The 24,981-nt window shown below is 57.9% G+C and overlaps 1 protein-coding gene across 2 annotated transcripts in view; it reads left to right on the top strand.

The window, feature by feature from the left end:
* The first annotated feature begins 11,826 nt into the window (after positions 1 to 11,826).
* The window catches only part of WNT4 (Wnt family member 4), a 26,771-nt gene continuing 13,616 nt past the window's right edge, over positions 11,827 to 24,981 (top strand). For both annotated transcript variants that reach the window (XM_081817688.1, XM_081817687.1), the window contains exon 1: positions 11,827 to 11,936. In XM_081817688.1, coding sequence (XP_081673814.1) covers positions 11,860 to 11,936 — 77 coding nt within the window. In that variant the 5' untranslated portion in view covers positions 11,827 to 11,859. The remainder of the gene's footprint in view (positions 11,937 to 24,981) is intronic.

Below are 24,981 nucleotides of genomic sequence, written 5' to 3'. Positions count from 1 at the left end.
CTGCCCTACCACGTCTCAGTGGAGTGTCCTTGGGCAAGTCATTGAACCTCACTGAACTTCAGTTTCCTAATCTGTGAAATGGGGATGATGAGTTGCCCTGCCTCATTCGCTGGGCTCTGAGAAGGTTTGGGAATATTTGCTCCATCGTGACTTGTCATACCGATGTGTAGTGTACAAGCAGGCTTTCGGCCCCTTCTCCCCACCCAGCCCCGTCAGCCCTAGGCCCACTGACGCTAGCGCAAGGCTTGCACAGAGTCGTGTTCAGGCACTATTTTGATGAACTGAATTGATGTGTTCTCGATTCATTTCAGCAGGGACCTGCCAACTACCGAGCCAGTGCTGCGGGTGACAGGATGACAAAAATCCCTCAGTCCTAGGAGGAGCCCAAACACAGCCATACAGATGCAGGAGAGCCGGAGGTCCCAGGCCATGCGTGACGCTAGATGCTTGTCTGTGTGTCCCTCCTTCACTGATGGATTCTCCCCACTGGGCTGTGGGCTCTATGACACGGAGAGCCACCAAATCCCCAGTCACTGGCCCAGGGCCTGGCACATGGCTGATCTGCACTGGATACTTACTGACCGCATGAAGGATCTTGTGGGCAGTCCCTTCTCTCTGAGCCTCAGGTTCTTTATGTGTAGGGTGGGGTAGCTGGGAAACTAACCCGAGATAACAAAAGAGCTTAGATAACCTAGTTTGCAAAGTCCCTGGATCATCACAGGCCCGCAGCGGGCATGGCTGGAACCACCGCCCGCATCAGTATTAGGAAGTGCACAATATTGTAGAGATGACAGAGGCCCCCCCCGGGGCTGCAGGGGGCTGCGGGGGAGCCCCAGCCCGGCCCACAGTCAGCTCTGAGATACCACGCACACTGCCGTCCACTGCCACCCCTGCACTTCCATCCCAGCCTCCCAGATGCCCACCACCCGCCCCCCGCCCGCAGATATTCGATGAAGAGATTGAGACTCAGGGATATGATAGAACTCACCCAGGTCACCCAGAACCTAAGAGGTTTGACCATGGACAGAGCATTGCCTGCCTGTCTCGAGCTTGCCCCCCGAGGCGCCAGGAGTGACACTTCTGTTATGATCATAAGAGGGAACGGGGCTTGCCCGAGCTCCACAGCCAGTGGGTAGCGAAGGAGCACCTCCCGCCCCCACCCAGGGCCTCAGCCTCAGACCTCGGCGCCCACGCCACCCCCTGGGGGACTGGGATCTGAGCAGCGCCCTGGCCGCCCTCTGCGGCTCCCGGAGGTGCCCTGCGTCTGCACCTTGATCTCCACACCCACGATGCCAGGAAACCCCAGCAGGGGCGGCCAAACTGTGGGATATTTATAGCGGGCATGCAGAAAAGCTGCCACCCCCATCTGTTTACCCAACAGCGCTCTCCTCGCTGGGCGCTTCCAGCCCCGCCGGCCACAGACAGACCCTCACCGCCGCCTCATCTATTTTTTTCCTCCCCACTTAATTTTGCATCATCCCAGTTTCCAAAATAAACTTCCCCAAACCAGCCAGGCTCACTCTGGCCCAGAATCCCTAATGGAGAGCCCCCCTTCGGCCCCAGCCCCCATCAGCCCACACAGCAAAGCCACCAAACCCAACCCAGCCCCTCGGCTGCCCTTGGCCTTGATTTAGAAGCAGCTGCTCCGGCCCTGGCGGGTTTCTGACACTCCAGTGCCGGGGTGTCTGCATCTGCGGGGATGCCGGCTGGGCATCTGTGTGCATGGTTCCTGGCTGGAGGAACCCTCCACACACACACACACACACACACACGCACACATGCAATACATACACTCATGCACACAGGTACACAAATACACACATACATGCACATACACACGCGTGTGTGCACATGCACATATGTACATGCATACACGCGTAAGAATGTATGCACACGTACATGCGGGTGTGCACGTACACACATTCACACATACACAACGTATGCACACGCACATACACACATAAGCATGTGTGTACACACGTACATATGTACACGCATGCGCACACGTGTACACGCATGCATGCGCATACACGAACACATACACATGCACGCACGCACACACATGCACACGCACATGCGTACAGTGCCCCATGAGCTGCCCTGGCCCCTGCTGTCCCCTCCCAGCTCTGTCATGGGACCCACCCACTCCTCCATCCCCGCCCGCCCACCCCTCTGAACGTTCATTCTCCCACGCGCCACGCCTTCTCACCTCTGGGCCGATGCACATGCTAGTCCCTTAGCCTGGAATACTTCTCTTGCCATTTGCCGGGCTAACCTCACTAACCCTGCAGGCCCTCACTTAGGTGTCCCCTTCACCAGGAAGGCTCCCCTGAGCAGTGCAGGGGAGCAGGTGCTCTGGGTCATCCTTCATTTCCACCTCAGAGGCCAAGGGAAGCTTAGAAGCCACTCCCAGAGTGGAAGGAGCCCCCACAACTCCCCGCCCTGGACCCCCCGACACGGGCAAACCAGCTCTCTCATGCCCAGGAGAAAGGGCTCCTCCACCCCAGGATCTAAGGGAGTCATTTAGTCCATCCGCCTGTGGCCGAAACCAGGGACATCTCCACCATTCCACAATTACAATTCCAACTTTGTGTGTGCTCTCTTAAGTTATGGGTTTTTCAGGCTAACAATTCAAAGGGCCATTTATTTCTTCTAAATTGTTTTTTTTTTCCTTTTGCAAGGAGAAAGGATAGGAAAGAAACCAGTATTTGTCAGGTTATCTATTCCCATTTAAAAGAAAAAGAGGCGGGGCACCTGGGTGGCTCAGTCATTAAGCGTCTGCCTTTGGCTCAGGTCATGATCTCAGGGTTCTGGGATCGAGCCCCGCATCGGGCTCCCCGCTCTGCGGGGAGCCTGCTTCTCCCTCTCCCACTCTCCCTGCTTGTGTTCCCTTTCTCGCTGTCTATCTCTGTCAAATAAATAAATAAAATCTTTTTAAAAAAATAAAAATAAAAAATAAAAGAAAGAGAGTCATAGGCCCATTCTCTGGATGAAGAAACTGAGGCTTAAAGAATTGCACCTCATTTCTTTATCCAACACCCTGTGCCAGGCACACAGTGGCACCAGGAACACAGCGGCATCAGGAACACAGCGGTGAAAATAAGCATGATCCCTACCATTTTGGAGATCATAAACCGCTGAAAGAGACACACCACATAAATAATTTTACAAATAACTATTTAATAATCATTTTTTATTCGGTTGATAGTGCTTCAAAGGAAAAGTCCAGAGGGCTGACAGAGAATATGTAACTGGGAGCCCAAGGAAGTCTTCTTGGACATGACATGGAAGCCCAGACCTGAAGGAATTAGCTCAACGAAGGACTGGTTGAGGATCATTCCCGGCAGGGGAAACAGTACGTGCAAAGCCCAGAGGGGAGGTAGAGGGGAGATGGAGGGACAGAAGGATGATCTGCCAAAAGCCCTGCAGCCTGTGAGGGACAGGCCTGGGTCAGAGCCTAAGGCTAGCTGACCCCAGGGCCTTTGCTTGTGCCTCTCCAACAGGAGGGCAGGTTGCTGTTGATGGAAAGCAGCACCGGGAGCTGCCCGTATTATTGTCTCCTTGTCCTCCTTGGATTTCAGCTCTAATCATGACAAACAAATTAACATCACTAGTTCTAACTGGGAATGTTTAAGAAAACTAAGTCCTCTATTAAAACAGCTTAGCAATCCATTTTTTTTTAAAGGTTCTAATAAACACAAGTCAAGAAGATAAACATTCAAGAGCAATCTGGTGCCATATGCAGTAATCCTTAGCTGTCGATCACATTCCTTGTTTCCATGAACTTAACAGCACGCCTCTTCTAACTTCCCTTGAATATTTCCTTACAAATCAGGCTTTTCCTCTGAGACTGTGGGAGTACAGGTGTCTGAGGCCTTGTAGGTAATGCCACTTACCTTTGAGGAAAAGTCGAGTTCACGCCACCCACGCCCACTGCACGTGCAAGGGACGGTCTGACAGGGCCTTCCCACCCTGAGGAGCTCATTTCCTAGGTTGAGTTCTGACGGCGGCTTGAACACAGGCTCAGGCTCAAACTCCTGGCACGAGGCATAACACTAAGGAAGCTTCCATGTTCCCCAGACACGGCTCTGCTTCCCAGAGGAAATGGTGTCCCTTCTAGCTCAGGCCATCTCGGAGATTCAAGCAGAGTGCTCGGCCACGACACGCATTTTTCACCACAGTTCCCTGTTTCTGGAAGGAAGGAGCAAGCTCCCAGCTGAGTCAGTGAGTGGCGTCAGGAGCGGACACGAGGACGAAGGTGAAGAGGAACCAGCTTCCAGGATTCGATCCCGACAGGAAGGACGGAAGGGACAGGCAAGGACAGGGGCCCTGTTAGGAACCAAAGCCACAACTTGAGGCTGGTCAGCAGACAAGACCCCAGACCTGCGAGCGAGGGTGCACAGGGGGATCCCAGGACAGATGCCCTGTGCCCTGGCCCGTGAGGACCCCCATCCTTCAGGGGTGTGGAGAAGGTATGCACAGCGCCTCCTGGGGCTGGGGACAGAGCAAGGTTCAAACCACTCCAAGGGGAAATGATTACCACGTCCAGGACAGGATCCAGAACCTAGAACCACAGAACATTTCAGTTTGTTTTTCTCCCCGTGCTAGAAGAGACTCGAGAGAGGGGAGGTTAAGATATGCCAAGGTTCCAGGCAGAGAAAATGGGCTTCACTGAAAGCAGGAAAGACTGCATTTAGACATGAGGTAGGAGTATCTGGCTGTCCAAGTGACAGCATCGTGGAATGAACTCCCGAAGGCAGTTCTTCATCCCTGAGACCGGAATGTAGAAAGACCTGCGCAGGCTGGTGAGGCCCAATCAGAGGGGCCGGCTTCCCTGACTTTGATGGCCCTTCCTTCTAGCAAAAGATTCCACCGTGGCTTTCCTTGTAGTATATGTGGTTGGTGAGGTAACAAAAGGCCATCATAAATTCAAAAATGCTTTTCCGTGGCTCTGCGTTTCATCTGTCACAAATCATCTGCAAGCATTGAAAAGGTGAACGTTGAATCCAGCTCCCTCGATGAAGCCTTCTGGCCCCCCTCCAAAAAAAACCAACCAGCCAACCAAGTTAGGCTGAATCTATTCAGACTTTAAAGACAGGAGATAAGGGGAAAGAGGGGCACAGTAGCTAACAGAACATGCAGCCAGCAGAACGGATCGGCCAACCTGCCGTCCGCAACAATCAAGAGCATACACATGCCACAGATGGGGGACAGAGGGGCCTGCTCTAGGTTTAAACAAATTAAGAGACGTAACACCCAAACGTCAGAGCTGGATCTTGTCTGAATGCTGATCAGACAAACCATCCAGAAACAGGCGTCTTTGAAACCGTCGTGGACATTTGCTTAGAATGTAAACAGTAATTTCAGTAGGTGACATCATCGCACGGTGGTTGTATAAGAAAATGTCCATGTGTTTCGGACAGTGGCGTACTAATAAATGTTTAACCCCTGATGGGGTGGAGAGTTGTAGGGGAACCCTGTTGTGTAGTGTTTGCTGATTTCCGTGGTGTAAATACTCCCACGCGGCAGATTTGCAGCTACCGACACCACGTGGCTGAACTCGGAATTGAGAAGAGGTGCGCACAGTGAGCTCTGAGCAGCCGGAACCAGCTGGCTCCGGCACCCCACTGGTTTTAGAGACCTAGTCTGACATATTCAGATGACACAACAAGATATCTGGAATGTGTTTTGAAATAATTCAGTAAATAAAAAGAGAAACTGGGGCGCCTGGGTGGCTCAGCCCGTTAAGCATCTGCCTTCAGCTCAGGTCACGATCCCAGGGTCCTGGGATCGAGCCCCCTGTTGAGCTCCCTGCTCAGGAGGGAGTCTGTTTCTCCCTTTCCCTCTGCCCATCCCCACCACTCGTGCTCATGTGCTCTCTCTAATTAATTAAATCTTCAAAAAAACAAAGATTAAAGAAAGAAAAGAAAAAGAGAAACAGGGGCGCCTGGGTGGCTCAGATGGTTAAGCATCTGCCTTCGGCTCAGGTCACGATCCCAGGGTCCTGGGATGAGCCCCGCTTCGGGCTCCCTGCTCCACGGGAAGCCTGCTTCTCCCTCTCCCTCTACTGCTCCCCCTGCTTGTGCTCTCTCGCTCTCTCTGTCAAATAAATAAATAAAATCTTAAAAAAAAAAAAAGGAAAAGAGAAACAAAAAAAGAGTAGATGAAGCAAATGAGACCAAATTTTGGTCATTGCTGAATCTGGATGATCCAGCATGGGGGTTTACTATACTATTACTGTCTTCTATTATAAGTATTTGAACATTTTCTTTTTTTTAGGATTTATTTATTTACTTGAGAGAAAGAGAGAGAGCAGGGGAGGGTCAGAAAGGAGAGAGAGAATCCCAAGCAGACTCCCTGCTGGGCATGGAGCCTGATCTAGGGCTTGATCCCACAACCCTGAGATCATGACCTGAGCTGAAACCAAGAGTCGAATGCTTAACCAACTGAGCCACCCAGGCGCCCCTGAACATTTTCATAACGTTTATTTCAAAATGTTAAGCTGCAGTCATCTTATGTAGGCAGGAGAGTTTTATTCCATGAACTCTAGGTGTGCACATCGATTCCTGGACCCCTACCCTAACTCCACAGCCTCGAGGATCTGAAGGTTAAGGATGGGAACCATAGACATTGACATCACATGCTTAATCTTCCATCAGTCCATCAACCGGTCATAAGTAGGGTTTCTCCATGGACCCAAAGCTAGGCTGAAGTGGAAAGAGAGCCCAAATAGAGAAAAGTGACGGAGGTCCTATTTGGGAGTCCTGGCTGTACCATCTGCTAACACCGTGACCTTGGCAACTCATCCCAACTCTCTGAGCCTCTACTTCATTGTTGGCCAAATAAGCGTGTTTATAACTTATGGTAAGGATTCAATGCACTATGTAGGCACAGCTCCTGACCCATAGTAGGATGCTCAGAAACCCCTGGCTCTGTGTTAGGGGATTGTAGGGACATGCGTGAGCCGTTCAAGATGTGTAGAGGTAACCCTTCTCCCCCAGAGAACGTGGGTACCCTGTTGCCAAATCTCCCCATTTTTTAAGAAAACCTGGGGATCTTAATCTGTGAAATTTCCCAATCTTGAAATGTTGTCAACAAATTCTATATATTTTAAAAAGACTGGGTGGACCAAGCAAAACAGACCACCCCAGACCACTGGAGTGTGACTTCCGGTTTAAACCATAGAACAAGATGAAGCACCTTCCTCAACATTCAGTGGAGCTGAGCCCCATGCTTAGAAGTCTTTACACACATCATCCCGTTGATTCCTCACAGTATCTCTTATGAGTCCCACTACACAGATGAAGAAACTGAGGCTCAGATTGAGAAAGAGATCTGGCAAGGCTAGAAACAAATACAGGCTTCCCGAGAACCTGACATTCCACTTTAACCCCTCTCTAAATTCTTAGAAGGGAATTCAGGGAGCAAATGACAGGCCCAGAGAGGAGCTGGGAGCTGCCCAGGGCCACACAAACGTGCATGGCTAGCTAAGACTGATCAGGTTTCCTGCCCCTTCTTGGTCAGGGCACCAGGTGGACGGCTCAGAGCAGACTGCTGTGCAGATCCGTCCAGCCAAGCCCGAGATGGCACAGGCCATGGTGGCAGGAGAGGAACCCACTGATTTTTATCTCCCTGAACAGTGCACGTATAGGCTTAAGAATGTTCTAGACCCCAGGCCTAGGCCCTCAGTTTCTCCACCTAAAAATCTGGGAAGTTGCTGGAAATCCCAGACACCCATTGACCAGACACTCTGTTACTGGGTGCTCCTAAGATTGGGCTGGAGAACAGCCAACCACGTTGCTTTGGACCCATTCACCGAGAACTGGAGATAATTTAGACATGCTGTATGTGGTTCTTTCTGATTAAAAACTTGGCCAGGTTTCCCTTCCTTGGTGAATTTTCTAGTGAGGAAGGATAACTCCCTCCAAAAACTGCACCACGTGGAGAATTAAGGAATCGCTTTCTTCAACGAAAGAAAAGGAAACAACTAGGATGTATTCAGATTCCAATTTGTGTGAGGCACTCAATGCACTGGGCACAGAGAGGAGATACTGAGGAGGGGCCCCATCTCAGGCCTTGAGAATGGATAGCAACTTCCAGGAGGAACCTAGAGAAACTCTATGACCTTCCCCTTCTGGACCCAGACATCAATCCTTATGTGGAAGAACAAGGTAGGGGGCAATTCAACCCCCCAGACCACCTGTGTCCACATCCTGGCTGTGCCACTTCCTAACTGCATGGCTGTAGGCAATCCATTTGATCCCTCTGTGCCTCAGTTTCCCTGTATGTAACATGAGGGTGCCTATGTCCTAGGATTGGTGATACATCTTAAAGCACTTTAGGGCAGCCCCCCCCCACCCCCACGCCCCCGGTTTCACCACCTCTAAGTGGGAATAACAGTTTCTACTTCCAAGGCTGTGGCCAGAATTAAATGAGTTAATATAAGCAAAGACTCTGGCTCCGTGGCCGGCACATTAGAAGCAATAGATACATGTTCACTCTTATTATCATGTGCGATTATATATGAAAGAGCTATTGACGAATGAACTTTCTCATTAATTTGTATGTAAATCTTTACAGTTAGACTGTTCTTGAAAGTTAGAAGAGCATTTCCTCAAAGACACTTTCACATTAAGACTTTCCACTGACTCAGACCAGGGGACTCCTCCTCTCCCTTATCGCAATCAGGGCGGGCCTTCCTGGCCCGGGGCCTCCGTTCCAGCCCTCCTCGGCTCTGCTCCTTCCAGCTCAGAGGACTCTCACGTCCTCTCCATGTGTGTCTCCCAGGGGCCCCACGAGAAGGAGAGTCAGGTAACATTGTCCCCACCTGACAGATACAGACACGGGAGGTCCAGCAGCTCCCCCCAAGGTCGGGGGCACATGCTGTGGGACAGAGGCTCAAGCCCAAACCCCTGAGTCCAGGCACACAACATGGCTCTGGAGTCCCGGGCCCACCCTTGTCCTTGGGCAGGTCACTTACTTCTCTAACCTTCATTTCTTCACCTGTAAAATGGGAACATAACAGTACCTACTTCCTAGATTTGCTGTGAGGATTGAACTAGTGACACCACGTAAAGCACTTTGAGCGATGCCTGGCATATGAGGACTCAACCTTCTGGCAGAACAAGGCATCTGAGTTAGCTGGACACGGTCCTGCTTTATGCCTGACAACCAGCCAGTCTTCTAGTTAGAGTCCTGAGCACTCTCATAAATGTCCTGATTTTGGAAGTGGGCGGGGGTCGCCTGGGTGGCACAGTAGGTTAAGCATCTGACTTTCGGTTTCGGCTCAGGTAGTGATCTCAGGGCCGTAAGATCGAGCCCCGTGTTAGGCTCCATGTTCAGCACAGAGTCTGCTTCAGAATCTCTCTCCCTCCTCCTCTGCCCCTCCCACTTGTGCTCTCTCTCTCTCTAAAAAACAAATAAATAAATCTTTTTTTAAAAAAAATTTCTTGGTTTGGAAGGAATGTATATGACCACCCTAAAATAATTTGTCTGTTGCTCCTTCTATCACAATAATTAGTCTTATTCTTATTTCCCACCATACCACACTGAGACTCCAGGAAGCAAATATGTTGGCTCAAAATGGTTCAGGAATTCAGTTCCACCCTTAGGTGAGAGTGGCTCCTTCCCTGGGGACCCTGAACTCTGGTTCTCCAGCCAAGCTCTCATCACAGGGAGAGGAGACCACGAGGCCAAAAGGATGTGTCCACGTGGGACCTGTGCCCCCTTCTCTAGATCACACTCTGGGTCCCCAGGCCCCGGGGATTGCCTGCCAGACAGCCCGAAGCCCACTGCCAGGACCCAGGTGGGTCTCTCCTGCAGATCCATCCCGTGAGGACAGACCACCGCACAGGTATGCCAGCTCCGCGCCCGCCTGAGGGGTGGCCAAGGCTCTGAGGGGAGAGGCGGTGTGCGCCGGGCTTGCACGTGCTGGCCGAGGTGTTCACGTGTGCAGGGCAGGCCAGAGGCAGCTGTGGGAAAGAAGGGGTCTCCTCTCCCTGTACCACCATGCTCCACACAGGGTCCGAGGAGTCTGAGAATTCTGCATTCAAAGCTGGCCTTGCAGGTTGGTGGGAAAGTGTACTTGTCAAGGTAGGAGAATAGAACATATTTTATTTCACATTTTGTTAGCTTGATTTATAACTTGCAAATATTTAGACATATGGTACGTGAGCCTCCATCTGTACTCTTGCTCAGCCCCACAAATCCCCGCCACCTTCTGCCTACTCTCAACACCAAATGTTTACTGAGCCCTTCCTCTGTGCTGAGCCCCAGAGACTCCATGGAGGGAAGGGCACCATCCCAGCACCCAAACCATCCCAGCATCCCATCCACGGGGGAGCAAACCTCATGCTCCTAAACAGTGAAGAGCGCAGGGTCAGAGGTGGGGGGCGGAGGCCTGGTCTGTGGCTCTGGCTCCCTGCCCCTCTCTGGGCCTTGGTTTTCCCATTTAGAGAAGTCCTTCCAGCTCTGGGTAATGGGGGACACAGTTTGAGGCAGGGTGAGGGACACAGAGTCAGATCCAAGACCTGAAGAGACCATGACCTGGGGATGGGCAAATAACTCTTACCAGGCACCATGGTGTGGAACTGAGCACTCTACCCTAGCAAGGTACCGGTCACAGCCCCATGCCACTTCATTCATTCTTCCCACAAACACCCCAGCCTCCCGCGCCGGGCCAGGCACTGAGCTCTCCGAATCTGCCAGATACGGGAGGATAAACAAAACAGGCGCACAGAAAACCGAAACGCAAAGCAAGACTTGGTGAGGGTGCTAAAAAGAGACCTTCCCTAAGCTCCTTCTATCCTCGCGCTCTCCGGCTCTTATGTCCATTTCTCGGATGAGAAAACAGAGGCCCACAGTCGTAAAGGGCTGGGTCAAGACCCTGCGGCTTAGAGCGCGCCCAGAGCCTGAGGCTGGCCAGAAACGAGGTTTCGGATTCCCGCAGTCTCCGGCCACTGTCCCAAGCTGCCCGAAGCTCGGGAGGCCCCGGCCAGCTCCCGGAAGGCTGGAGGGAGGTGAGCGCCAGGGAAAGGCTGGGCCAGAGGACGAGCCGGCCGGGAGGCAGGGAGGGGCCTGGCGGGGGGCGGCCGGGTGGCTCCGGACTCCCGGGTGCGCAGCCCGGGGCGCCCGGAGCGCCAGCGGCTGGGTGCGCGCGAGTGGCAGCCGCGCTCGGGTCGGTCCGCCGGGGCCCGGCCGGGCCGGGGTCGAGCTCCGAGGCGCCGGCGGGGGGCGAGGCGGGGCGGCAAGGGCGGTGCTGCAGTGCCCGAAGCGGCGGGCTGGGGGAGCTGTGCCCGCCTGTCCCCAAGGCCCGGGCTGGGACCGGGCAGCTGGGTGGCCGCGCCTCTAGCCCGGCCGCGCTAGGCGGCGCGCAGCCAGGCGTGCCTGGAGCGGGCTCCGGCCCTCAGTCCTCCCGGGCGACCGGCCGGGGAGGCCCCCCGGAGAAGCCCAGTCCCGCGGGCCAGGGCGGCCGCTGCCGCCGTCGCTCCGGCCCGCCCCCGGGGGGGGGGGTGTCCCGGGCCGCTGGGCCCGCCCAGGTAACCCCATCCTCGGCCCGCCCCTGGCCCGCCCCCCCGGCCGCCCGCCCGCCCGCCTCCGCCGCCGCCGCCGCCGCCGCCGCCGCCGCCGCCGCCGCATCCCGGCTCTGGGGCGGCGCTGACAGTCTGGTCCGCGCCGGGCAGCGGGCGCAGCAGCGGGCAGGGCGGACGGCAGGCACGGAGGCAGAGCCCCGCCGCGCGCGCCCCGGCCCGCGCCCGGCGCCGCGCCCCAGCCCGCGCGCGGGGCGCCCACCTGCCGCCCCGACGGGAGGCCCCCCGCGGCCGCAGCCGCTGCCCGGGGTCGGGCGCCCGCGGCGGCACCATGAGTCCCCGCTCGTGCCTGCGTTCGCTGCGCCTCCTGGTCTTCGCTGTCTTCTCGGCCGCCGCGAGCAACTGGCTGTAAGTCGGGCCGGGACCCGGCGGGGCCGGGCGGGGCGGGGCGCGGCAGGCCCCGGGGGCAGCGGCCGGTGCCAGGCGGCGCGGGGCAGCGGGCGCGGGGGCGCCCGGCAGGTGTCTCGGCCGCGGGGCGCGAGGCTCGCTCGCCCTCTCCGCTGCCGCCGCCACGGCCCGGGCCTCCCTCTGGGCACCCCTCCTGTCCGGGTGCGGCTCCCAGCCCAGAGGCGTCCGGGGTGGCGGCGGCGTCCGCACCCATAGGCGGCCTGGGGCGCCCGAGAGTGCAAGGGGTGCGAGCGCGGGGCGGCGGCCGGGGTGGGGTGCGCGGCTCGGGGCGCAGCCCAGGCTCGGCTGACAGGTCGCGGAGGAAGCCCATTACGGGGAAGGACTCTGGGTCGTAATAGCAGGTTAATCCGGAGAAGTCCAGGAGCGAGCTCCCCGCGCCGCGCTGCGCCTCGCTGCGGGCTGGGCTGGAGGCGTGCAGGGACCTGTTTCTGCTTGGGGGGCGGGAGCCAGGGATAGAAGGAGGGAAGGGACCAGGACACCCGGCCTCGGAGAGCCCGCGGCCGGGCGCTGGCCGGCCTTGTTCTCCCTGGGGCGGGAAGAAACTCCTTCCAGCCCTTGAAGAGGACAACAGCCCACCACCTCCCTGTGTCTCACCTAAGGAGAGAGGGGTGGTGACCACTGGTGACCTGTCTGCTTCTCCTTTGCAGGGCCTGGCTCAGGGGACTCCCTGGGAAGGGACAGAAGGTTCACTGAGTGGGGGCCGGGGGGAGTCTTAGGTGGAGGGAGGGGGATTCTAAAGGGATGAGCTTTGGTGAGGGGATGAACAGGGAAACAAGAAGACTCTAGAGTCCTTCTTCATCCCCCGGTCAGGGACGGTTCCCCAGGCCCCAGGCTTAACCCTGGCCCCAATCCCTTCTGCCCAGAGCTCTGCCCCCATCCACTGTGGGCAGCCAGTGGGGAGCCAAGCTCCAATATTGATCTGAAAAGCATGAGGTGGGAAGGGGGATAGCCAACAGTGTAGCTGGGGTTTCCATGGAGACAGCGGGAGAGGAAAAAATTCTCTCTGCATCAAGACGAAAGAACAAATATCTCCCATGAAATTGCCCCGAGTGTCCAATGGCTGTTGCTATGAGGTCATTGCGGCCAGCCGGGGCCCTGCAGGCTGGAAGGAGTGTGTTCGTTGGGGTCAGAGCCACCCAGGGCTTGGGGGACCGAGGTGATGTGGAATTCTCCCAGCTGTTGGGAGAGTGAGCGACTCCAAGGCAGCCCGAAGTGGCTGCAGAGCTTTTGTTTTTCTTGGAGGCTTAATTTGATTAACACTTCAGGGGCAGTGGCAAAGTGTGCAGAAACCAGGGCACCACCACCCCCTCCCACGACCCCCACAGGCCATCCTCCTGAGCGAGGACAAGGTCACCGAGCTGAGGAGGGGAGCTGCTTTGGATCCGCGGGGGGGCCTGGGGTGCCTGGAGCTGACCCTTGAAAGCAGGAGTTCAGAGCCAGGGTCTCCAAAGTAGGTGCGAGTGTCGGGAAGAACAAGGACGAGGTGTGACCCACCCAGGGCCATGGGCTACGAAAAGGCAGAGAAAGAAGTGGCAGTTCCAGAGTCCGACCCAGGTCTTCAGGGAAGAGAGCAACATCCACAGTGAAACGTCCTTCAAGGGCATCTGGTGTTTGAGCTCCTTTTACGGATGAGGAAACTGAGGCCCCAGGAGGGGAAGCTACTGGCCCAAACTCAGAGCAGAGAACTGAACCCAGGTGCTGATTCCCGGGCAGTGACGTACCCCTTTCCCTGAAGCCGTCCCCAAGTTGAGCAGGTGTGGCCCAGGTGGCGTCACCACCCACCCTCAGCCACGTCTAAGCCCGAAATCCCAGCCGGGGAGGCAGCCCCAGCTTTGGGTCTGGGTCATGCAAGCCTTGGGGAATTCCAACAGCTCAGTTCTTGTGCTTGCGTCGAGGGGGGCGGGGTGAGGAGGGGTGGCCCGGAGGGAGAAGAGAGGTTGGCAAACCTGTTCTCTGCAGTAGTGATGGTTCAGGTTGCCACGAAGCAGATCTCTGGATGACCCAGCTCACTCCTGCTCCACCCCGGGCTCCGAGCCAAGGGTCTCTGCGCGGCCCGAGCCGGGAAGAATAGGGGCTTCCTGGGACCCCTACCAAACCAGAGAGGCAGTGATGGAGAAGAGATCTCTGGGCACATTCCAAGACTGGGTCATTTGCCTTGTTTTTAGCAACCTCCATCCCTGGGACAGGGACTGAGCCAGCTCGGAGGGAACTAAGCATCACAGCCTGGCCGCCAAGGACCTTGGGGTCTGGAAAGACAGAATAAAAGCAAAGCCACGGGTGGGTGGGACGGTGTGCATGCTACTGCCGTCAGAGGAAGGGTTCGGTGTGAGTGGGGGCAGTCACAGAGGGGACTTGGCCTGAAGGTGGCAGAATCAGGACAGTAAGAGTAAGCATTATAATAGCTCTCGCTGTTCTCTCTAAATCCTGACAACATCTGAATCCCACTCCACAGTTGGGAAGATGGGGGGGTCACAGAGGTCACTGCCCAAAGTCACCTAGCTAGTAAATGACAGGGGCACCTGACCCAAAAGCTGCCTCTAGAAGGAAAAGCTCTGGGCAGGCGGATGTCCACCCAGGCATGGTGGCTGGCACTATCTTTTCCCGTGTGAGTCACATGGACATCTGGCCCCAAGAGGATGGCGGGCAGTGTTCTCAGAGGGGCCGGGCCTGGGTGTCCGTTCCTGTCCCAGTACCTGCAGTTAGGCTTCTGGCCAGGGTCGGCTGGCCGGCCGGTTGCAGGAGACGGGGCTGTCTGTTGTCTCAGAAGGGCGGGTGGCCTGGCGGGGAGGCCAGGTGTCCCGCCGCGTGCAGCTGTTGGGCAGGACGGAGGCTGGAGCTGGGAGGGCTCCACAGCCTGAGGCCTGGGCAAGCCCAGAGAAGCTGGAAGCTGTTGATGAGACTTGTGTCTGGCACCCCGGGCGAGCTGACAGCTTGTGGCAGCCCCCACCATCGACGGAGGGATGGAGGGATGAAAACAGTCCATCAGTGGAAGGCCCGGCTCTGCCACAGATGGGCTCAGAAATGGCCTTGACCGTTCCCTCCAACACAGGTTGTGCTGGGAGTTGAGAGGCCGGGGTTCCAGTCCCCGCTCTGCCCCCAGGCTGGCCGGCTCTGGGTGAGCCTCTCCTGCGCCCCGGGCCCCAGCCCTCAGCACATTACTCTGGACTCCAAATGGAAGTACCAGGGAGAGTCCGGGACTAGATCAGCTAAGGTTCCATGCTCGTGGATTTCCTGAAGGAAGGCAGTGGAGCACTGAGCAGGGGTCCCAGCAGAGGCCCCCTGGGTGAGGGTGAGGAGCCTGTTCTGCGCTCGGAGCTAGTCCAGCGGAGTGCCTAAGAACCGCATCTCCAGGACAGCCCGCAGTTCCATCCCAGGTCTGCCACTGACCGGCTGAGTGACCATGGACAGGTTCCTTAACTTCTCTGAGCCTCAGGGTCCTCCTCTGTGTAAGTGGCGCCCACCTCTGGGCAGTTGTGAGGCAAGCGTGAGCCCATGCGTAGAGCATGCTGAGCACCATGCCAGGCACGCCGACGGAAATGGGAAGCTGAGGATCACTGTCACTGCAGTGGGGGAGTCGTGTCCTCGTTTGTAAGGATGACAGAGAGAACGGGCCTTCAGGCCACTGCTCCCAAGCCCTGTGTGCCCCAAACCGTTTTGTGGGGATCCTGTACGCTTACACAGGCCACCTCCCTGCTCTTCAACCGGGGCCCCGCCCGAGCCTCACACAGCCAGGGATCCAGCCGAGCAAATCCTGGTGGCCAGAGAGTTGTGTCTGGGAGCGCCCTTCAGGGCGGCTGGGGGCGGCGGCATCTCACCCTCGCTGGATCTGCCTCCGTGCAGGTGTGTGTCTCCGGTCCAAGCTCTCGTGTGCCTACGTGCCCAGCAAGGGGGGTGGAGGGAGTGAATCTCTTGACCGTGGGCCGAGTGAGGCCTGGAGCTCTGGGTGCAACTCGCTGGGCCAGGTGTGGGCAGAGCCAGCCCAGATGTGCAGTGCCCGGCCCCGCAGGTAAAGGTGTGGCCCATCTCCCCCAGGAAGTGTCCCCCAACCCCCAGCTACAATGGATCCCTCCCTCTCTTCTAAATAGTAAACCCACTCTTTGGAGCTCCTCCCCTGGCTCTGGGCATTGGATCAGTCACTAACACGTCCGTAGCCCTTTATAGTTTACACCAGAATCTCCTAAATCGCTCCATTGGTATTTTGGGCCTGTCCTGTGCATTGCAGAACATTCCACAGCAGCCCTGGCCTCTACCTGTTAGATGCCAGGAGCCCGCCCAGGTGCTCTAGACATAGCCAAATGTCCCTTGTGGGGAAAGATCACCCTCCGTTGAGAGTCAGTGGTTCACAAAGCACTTTCCCACCCATGACCCTATTAGAACCACATAACCTCTCCCTTCCCACGTTTGGAGGAAGGGGTCTGCATTCTTGGCAGCCCCACTTCAGAGACCCAGAGGTGCAGTGACCTCCCCAAGGCCATTCTGCACATCAGAAGCAGGACTTGAGCTTGACTTGCTCCCACATGTCCCGATCTCCTGGTTTTTATGCCCTGCCTATAGCACTGTTTCGTATTATATATAACCACGGTCCCGCAGTGTGGCTCGCACTTCCACGAGGTTGTAAACACCTGAAGGCCAAGGCTGTGGCACAGACGGCTCTCAACATCTCCCAGTTGCTGGCACGGGTCTGACAGGTCGTAGGTGCTCCGTCAGTATCTGACGGAGAAAGGAAGGAAGGGCTGGTTCACTCCAGAGGGTTTTAAGTTTTTGTCAAAGCGTGTCCTATCTTAGAGACCTCGGGGAGAAGGGAAGCTCCCCTCTACCGCCCTGAGTCTCAGGTGGTGCTAAGAGGGGCCAAAGTGGGTGTCGGGATGGGCTGCTGCTGTGGAGACCCGGGGTCCGCTGCCAGGGCGCACCCCCTGGGGCCTGGCTAAGCTCTTTCTCCCCCTCCCCCTTCACGGCAGGGCCCCGAGACCAGGCTCTGCCCGAGGGGTTTACTCAAGCGGCGGTAACCACCCAGCTGTCTGCTATGGCTTGACTGTCTTCCCTCAGCCCTGGATTAGCAACTGAGCAACTCTGCAAGCATCTGACAAGACTGTGTTCCCCAAACCTGTTGAAACTCGCCCAACTCGGGCCCTGTGGGTGCATTTGCAAAGCTGAGCATTTACGCCAAGCCTCTTTTCTTGTTCCTCCCTCTGGGAAGAAGGGCTTGGCCTTAGCCAACGGGGCACAGGGTTGGCCGGGGAGCCACGGAAGGGGGTGACAGCTGCCCGCCATTGGCCCCTCGGGCCACCCCCACTGCAGAGGAGCTCGGCGGGGCCGCCGCCCGTTTGCTCAGCAAGCTCAGCTGGAAGGCGAAGCCGGGACCCCATGGTTGCGGTCCAGATGTCCACACGAGTTGCCAGCTTTTATCTCTGAGGCCCAAACTGCGTCTTCTGTGATTCAGCCAAACGCAGGAGAAGGCTCGCTCCCTGCCATGACCCCACCGGCTCCCCCTTTCCCCATCCAAACCCCTCTCCACCTCCCCCATCTCCTGGCAAACTTGAAACCAAACTATGTTCTAAAAGTTCCCCTGACCAAGTCATGAACCCCGCCGCCACGGAGGGGACCTGGTCTGAGCAGAGAGGGGAGGAAGGTGGGTAGGAGGAGGGAGGGATGTGGTTCAGAGCGGGAAGGAGCCTCCCAACAGCCAGCCGCTCACAGCTCACAAAGGAACTTTGGAGAGGCCCATTAGAAGCAGCGGGAAATTTCCAGTGAAACACCAGGGGCCTCTTCCTGCGGTGACCCCTGGATGGTCCTTTCGGACCCTCTTTCTCCCTCGGTTCGCACACAGGACCTATCATGGCAGGGTTGGGTTCCAGGGACTCTTCCCCGAGGGCTGGCGACACCACGGTACCCCTCTTGTGTCAGGGAGGCCCAGGAGTCCTGGCACCCCAGGAACAGAGGACCAAGTCACAGCCATCAGAGTTCAGAGGGTCCCCGGAGATCGTCCGTTCAACCCCTTCCAGCGACACTGAAACTCTAAGCAGGGGCATGCCTGGTAAAGCCCCATTCAACCCTGTCAAATGCTCACCTGTGGAGACCCGACCCACCCCACCAGGCACTGTGCTAGGCACATGGGGTCACACAGCACATTCGTGGTAGAGGTGGGAACTCCAGCCCAGGTCTCCTGACTATCCTCCCAGAACTTTCCCTGCAGCCCCACACCCTCGCCAGTCATCCTCTGTGGGAGGTTTGGAGCAATGGAGCAAGGAAGGAACCAAAGTTGTCCTAGCGGCCTCGTTGGGATAGGGGTGCGGGTTTGACCATAGGCTCTCCCAGAACTTCTTCTGGGGCCTTCAGAAGGAATCCACCAAAGCCAAGGAACTCCCTAGAAACCTGGAGCCACCAGAGCATGAGCCGCAGTCTAGGAAGCCAGCAGCCGCCCTGGACAGCTCAGCTGGGGTGTTAGCCGCCCCTCCCAGCTCCCGACCCCGGGCTCCCTCAGCCGAGCTAGGGAGGACAGTTCTACGGTTCAGTGGCTCCGGGGACAAGAGCTGGGTGGGTCTTTGCAAGGGAGAAGCTCTCTGCTGCCAAATGAGGGGGCAAGGCAAGGTCAGGAAGTGCCCTAAATTTGACACCCACTCACCCCCACCATCACACCTGCCCCACGGAGAGAAGGAAAGGTCTTACGTTCCGGCGCAGCTCTGGGGCCCTCCAGGCTCAGGTCTGAGTGGCTACTTCCTGGCCCTGAGTCAACCACCTGCTCCCCAGAAACACATACTATGAGATGGGAGAGGAGCTCCCACGAAGGAAGTGCGGGGGGCATGGAGCCCTCAGGAATGACATGTGGGGAGCTGGGGCACAGGGGTACGGGAAGCAATGGAAACTGGAAGTGAAAAGATTTCTAAAATGGGGTTGCTGAGGCTTCTGAGGATGGGGAGAAAGGAAGGTAGGGATCCCGGGAGACAGGGAGAAGGGGGAATAGTGCCCTGAGCTACAGGAGTGGGGGCTTGGGCTCCAGAAAAGGCCGTCATTCCCCTGAACTGAGGAAAGGTCCCTGGGACCTGACCTGAGCATCGAGGACTCCAGAATTCTGCCAGGGCTGGGGAGAAGGTGGAGGGGAGGCTGCCCCCACGCACCCCACAATCACGGTGTCTCCGAGGCCGGCCCCTCCGGGGGTCTCAGGCCAGTGGCAGCCACTCCTTCCATGGCCGCAGAAGCTGCTGAGACCACAGGCCCATGTGCCGTGCAGGCAGCCCCACAGCCACTGAGACACCTCCCTCCCGAGGACCCCTCACTCCTGAGAGCATGTGGACGCCTTCGCCGTGGCCCAGGGACACCCTGGGACTGCAGCAGGACTCAGCAATGGAAGAAGAAGCCACCTTCCTCAAATCATGGTCACTGCCAAACCGTCAGGCCCTGGGTACCCGGGGCCATCCCTGGAGCCTGATTCGCCAGCCCAGGCTCAGGAGCCGGAACAACCTGACTGGCTACGTGGCCTTGAACACATGCCTCCCGGAACGTCATCCTTAACACGGAGGGGATGCCACCCTCCTGCCAAGCCTGCACGGCGGCAACAAGGATGTATTCAAGCATATGACTGCTGTCTGAAGAGGACGGGGGACGTGAGGTCCCTCCCGTCCAGTCAATCTCGTCCCGCAAAGGGCTTCCAAGCCCCCCGGCCACACCAGCCTCCGATCCCCGAACAGCACCCCATCCCCCGTCCCACCTCTCGGACTCCTGGTCCCTGGAGGGTCCGTCCGATGGGCCCGAGTCGCTGGCACACGCCCTCTAGTTCCACGGGCTCCGTCTGGAGATTCCGTCCAAGCTCTGCAGTTGGGGTGGAGGCCGAAGCGACCCACTGTTCCCAGTGGGAGTGTGTCCTTCCCTCAGGCTGGTGAACCCAGGTCTACAGGAGCTGAGGGAGCCGAGCCAAAGAAGACCAATGAGCAGGACTGGTCTGCGGTCCGGCAGGGGGCCCGGCTCAAGGGCCTGGGAAGGGGCTTCGAGGCGGTGGTGGTGATGAAGATGAAGATGAAGGTAAATGTCTTAATGACGGCCATCATGATAATATAACATAATAAGGTTGCCAACAGGGGAGCAGTGTCTACTGTGTGAACATTGAATCCACTTAAGCCTCCTGAGGCAAGCGAGACCTACTATTCTCCCCATTCTACAGATGAAGACCCTGAGGCTCAGAGATGCTCACTAACTTGCCTCTGGGAACACGGAGCCGGGATTCTGACCCAGTCTGTCATCTCTCTTGCACAGTGCACCACCCTGTGGGCCGTGCGGAAGGATAGGTCTCCGGGACGGGGCCACGTCGGGGAGTGGGCAGCAGGATTCGGAGACCGTGGGTGCAGAAACATCCAAAGGCCCGAGAAAGGTTGAGGGGTGCGGTGACACCCTGGGGAAGCAGGCCCTGGCCACCGCCGGGGAGAACGCGCTCCTGGGTGGGGTCTGTGGCGCGGGCCTTCGCTGGGCCTATCTCCCCAGGCAGCTCGCTGGTGGGCAGGCACTACAGCTCCTTCCGGCTCCTCCTCCCGCCTGCTTGGCCTCCTTCCTCCCGGGTGTCCCAGGCACTGCCACTCCTGAGGAGGCTCTAAATGTGGCCCGGGCAGGCAGGGAGGCCAGAGGGAGGGGGCGGAGAGGCCTGGGCTGGCGTCCCAGCCCCCACCTGGACACCCGCGGGGCCAAGACCCACGACACTGATCTGCTTGGCCTCCCAAACGCTCCAGCTATTTCCCGTCCCCTCTCCTCTGGACGCTCAGAGTAAGAGCCGGAGAGGAGTCGGAGAGGTGCGGATTTTCCTCTAGGAATTTGTATATTTTTTTTAAAAAGCAAGCAAACCTGGAAAAGCTTGGGACAAGCCCAGCTAATTTTAGTTTCTAATGAAAACAGCAGGTGGCCGAGAGGATCTGATCTCCCTGGCAGGGCCAGGGCCCTCCAGCCTTGCAGGCTGCGGCACGGGCCGGCGGGGAGGGCCTCCTGGGAGGAGCCTGCAGGACCTGCAGCCCCCGGTTGAGAAGATGGGGGCACGAGCTGGCTGGCAGCGGCAGCCGGGGCCGCCCGGCCTGCTGGGGTAACCTGATCGATGGCAGGGCTGTGGCTAGAGTCCTGGGTGGCTGGGGCAGCAGGTGGCAAATTGCTAATCCTGTACTCAGCAGTGGCAGGAAGAAGCCCAAACTGGGGCAAGGCGACCAGAACGAGAGAAGAAGCAGAGATGGTCGAGGCCCTCCGCAGGCCTGGCCAGTCCGGCCCAGCGACGGCCAGCACTGATCACACCCGGGAGGCTCTCTGTCTCCCCAGAAATGACTTGTGCAGCCGACATTCGAGCCCGGCCCAGCTCCAGGGTCATCGAGTGGCACACGTGGCTCTGAGGAAAAGGCTGAGCCACCTTAGGGTGCAGGGAGGGGATCCTGAGGCCCCCAGGATCAGGTGGGCCTGACCCCTGACCGTCTCTATGTCCTGTGCAGGCTGGTAGGCAGAGGCAGCCCCCATGGTACTCCCTCAGCCCCCCTCTTCCCTACCCTGAGGACTCTGCCAGGAGGTGACACGGGGGACAGAGCCCCCCATCACGCTGCAGGCATTGACCGAACACCTTCTGTGGGCCTCGCCCTGTGCCAGGCCCTGAGGAGGCCACGGCTGGACATGACACTGAAGGTAGCATCAGCCCCCACAGCTGTCAGACTGGGCAGACCCACAACCGGGGTACAGGGGAGACAGAGCTCCTGGTCACTCGCTGGCTATGAGACTTTGGACGAGGCACTCCACCTCTCTGGGCCTCAGTTCGCTCCCCTGTAGAAGGAGGCCAGGCCCCCAGACCGGATACCCCAACAGGCAGGCAGGCAGGGCGGGCAAGGGCCCGGGACCCCACCCCACCTCTGCCCCATTCCCAGCTGCCTGTCCGGCCCCAGCAGCCAGCCCTTCCCGGGCCAGATCCTGGGATCTGGGAGAATCGGGGGGGCTGAAGCTGCACCTCCTGCGGCACGGAAGGGGACAGCTGGGGAGCCAGATGAAGGCAGGGGCCGGGGGCGTGGCAAGGGTGCCAGCCGTGGGGGCAGGCACGCTCCTCGGCGGAAGAGGGTTCTCAGCTTCTTCCTGGAAGCCGTCCCAGTGACCCACTGCCATGGCAGCCCACAGCTCACCCCTAAAGCCCTACTACTGTTATTTCAGGCTGCCTCCCCTCACTGAGTCTGCACCTAGGAGACAGGGGTGGGCAGCTCCCCTGGTCTACTTCATTTCTCATTCAACGGTAGGGGCTCCATCTATCAGCCTGGCCGGGGCCCCCCGAGGCCTTTGAGGCCTGGACACCCCCCTCCCGGTCTGTAGAAGGAGGACTACCACTCGGACAGAGGGAAAGGCCGCACAGACTTGCCAGTTTATTGTCCCCAGGAGAACAGGCTCTGAGTCGGCAGGGACTTGCCCAAGCTCACACCGTGGGCTGTTGGCTCAGCCGGGCCTCCCCAGCCTGCTTCCCCTGCCCAGAGAACCCCTGCCCTTGAACACCTCCCTTCACCAGGAGGCAGGAGCCTCTACAGTCTGACCTGGCCCCTTGGCAGGACGCAGAGGGAACAGGGGCTGAGATGGGGACAGGCCAGCTCTGTGCCCCCCTGTCATTCGGGGAATAGGGGCCCCCACCCTTATCCAAGAGGCCAAGCCTGGGTCTGAGCAAGAAAGGATCCAACTTGAGGCCCAACTCCTTGTCCCCTCACTCGCGGCCTCCCAAGTGTGGACCTGGCCCCTGGCCAGTCGCTGGGCTCTTGGCGCCCCCTGCAGGCCAAGAGCGCCAGGTGGGACTAGCTCCTTAGGGGGACCCCCTTTCCTCAGCTGGCCCAGGCAAGGGGAGCACCCAGACAGGGCTGAGGAGCCAAGTCTGCCCCCTTCCCTTCCAGATGCACCCCCCTGCCCTTCAACCATCCTCCCACCCTTCTCCCCTCTGGAAGGCTCAGGCAGCCCCCGGTTGAGAAGATGGGGGCACGAGCTGGCTGGCAGCGGCAGCCGGGGCCGCCCGGCCTGCTGGGGTAACCTGATCGATGGCAGGGCTGTGGCTAGAGTCCTGGGTGGCTGGGGCAGCAGGTGGCAAATTGCTAGTCCTGTACTCAGCAGTGGCAGGAAGAAGCCCAAATTGGGGCAAGGCGACCAGAACGAGAGAAGAAGCAGAGATGGTCGAGGCCCTCCGCAGGCCCTACACAGCCCTACCAGTGACTATGTATCCCCTAGGCAGGACCTGGTAGAGAAGACAGGGAGGTCCCCCAGGAGGCGAGGAACGTGGGGAGAGGAAGGGAAGGTTGGACTGCCTCAGCCCAAGACCACCCACCTCCTACTCACCTGTGCTGCCAGGGAAGGAGGGGTCCTCGGGGTCGCACCTGCGATGTGCCCGGCTGAGAGCCGGCTGCACCAGCCGCATCAGTTCGCCTTAATTTCTCACAGCAGCCCTCTGCAATAGGATCCATGATCTCCCCCTCTAGATAAAGAAAGCTAGACTCAGGCCTCACAACCGGGGCTGCGGGTGCTGATGCAGCCATGAGGAGGAACGTGGGTCCCAGAATCAGATCCCCCTTGGGTGTAGAAGGAGGCATCACCGGTGGTTAGCCAAGAGCGTCCCCTGAAGTGCCGTCCAGGGCCAGCCTGGCTTCCCAGCTGCTCCTGGGAATGTGCAAAAAGCCCAGATGCCCACCCAGCCCCGCCTGGAGGGAGGCCCGGGCACCTGCGCTCTCGGCAAACCCCACAAAAGTTTCGATGCACAGCCAGATTTGAGAACCAACCCTCTGGTCCAACCCACGTGCCTGACAAACAGAATCCACCTGCTGCTCACACACCTCCAGGGGAGGAAAGCTTGGCGACCAGCAGGCAGCCCATCGGCTGCACCTTGACCAGCATCCTTGGGTTGAGCGAACCCGGCTCCCAGCAGCTTCTGCCCACTGGGGTCAGGTCTAGTCCTTGAGCTGCTTAAAACAACGCTGGGTTTAGCGCCCATCTAGAAGTCAGGCAAAACCAGGTTCAAGTCCTGGCTCCACCTCCTACCAGCTGGATGACCTTGTGCACAAGGCAAGCTACTTAATCTGTCTGTGCCTCAGTTTCCTCCTCTATAAAATGGGAGTCCATTGGCTTGCTGAGGGGAATAAATGCAATAATGTAAGTAAGGTCCTAAGTTCCATCAAAGTGAGCTATGCTTATTACCATCATCATTAAAATGTCCCGTATTTTAGTGGGGCTTTCTATGTACTTCTCTCTTTGCTCTCCATTCATTCATTTCATTCAGCAAACAAATGGCCAGTTCCTGCCCCACTGCCTCAGACCCCTGGTCAGACCATCTTTCTACACACAGGACCCCTTTTGCTCTGACAACAGTTCCTTGACTTAGCCAGAACCAGTGGTAACCTCCCCACATTACAGATAAGAAAACTGAGTCCTGGAGAGTGGTGACCTTCCCCTTTGACCTCCCTTTGGACAAGAAATTCGAGCAGCTTCCCTTATAGGATGCAACAGCATCTTCACCCCCCTGCTCTAGGACGCTCCCGCCGTCCCAGACCAGGGTTGCCGGCCAAGCCCCTGTGGAGGGGGTGGTGTGCAGGGAGGCTGGTTCACTATAAGGTTAGGGGCAGCTTGCTCTCTCTGGCCAAGGATGCTAGTGGAGAGGGGGGACAGGCTGAGGGCCAGTGGTTAGAACAGAGTCGCGGGGTTATCGGACCTGGGCTTCAGTCTACATCTGCCCTTACAAGCCAGGTGACCCTGAGCCGATCACTTCACCTGAGACATACCCGGCACTTAGTAGGTGTTCAGCTAATGCATAGCTCTTTCCCTTGAGAGGGACCACTTCTTCCTGACCAGGGCCCTTCCCCAGCTCTGCTCCCATCCTGCTGAGCGTCCTTGCAGCTTGCTTCCAGCTCCCTTACCTCCTGGCCCAGATCGCACAGTGTCTGTCCTCAGATGCAGCAGAGCCTGCCCGGGCCCCTCAACCCACCATGGAGGAGGACAGGCAGGAGGAAGGCCCACCCTGCTTGAA

This window comes from Leptonychotes weddellii, chromosome 4 (genome assembly GCF_054177405.1).
Source record: "Leptonychotes weddellii isolate Sample4059 chromosome 4, ASM5417740v2, whole genome shotgun sequence".
NCBI classification, from domain to species: Eukaryota; Metazoa; Chordata; class Mammalia; order Carnivora; family Phocidae; genus Leptonychotes; species Leptonychotes weddellii.
This window is presented reverse-complemented; position numbering and strand designations above follow the sequence as displayed.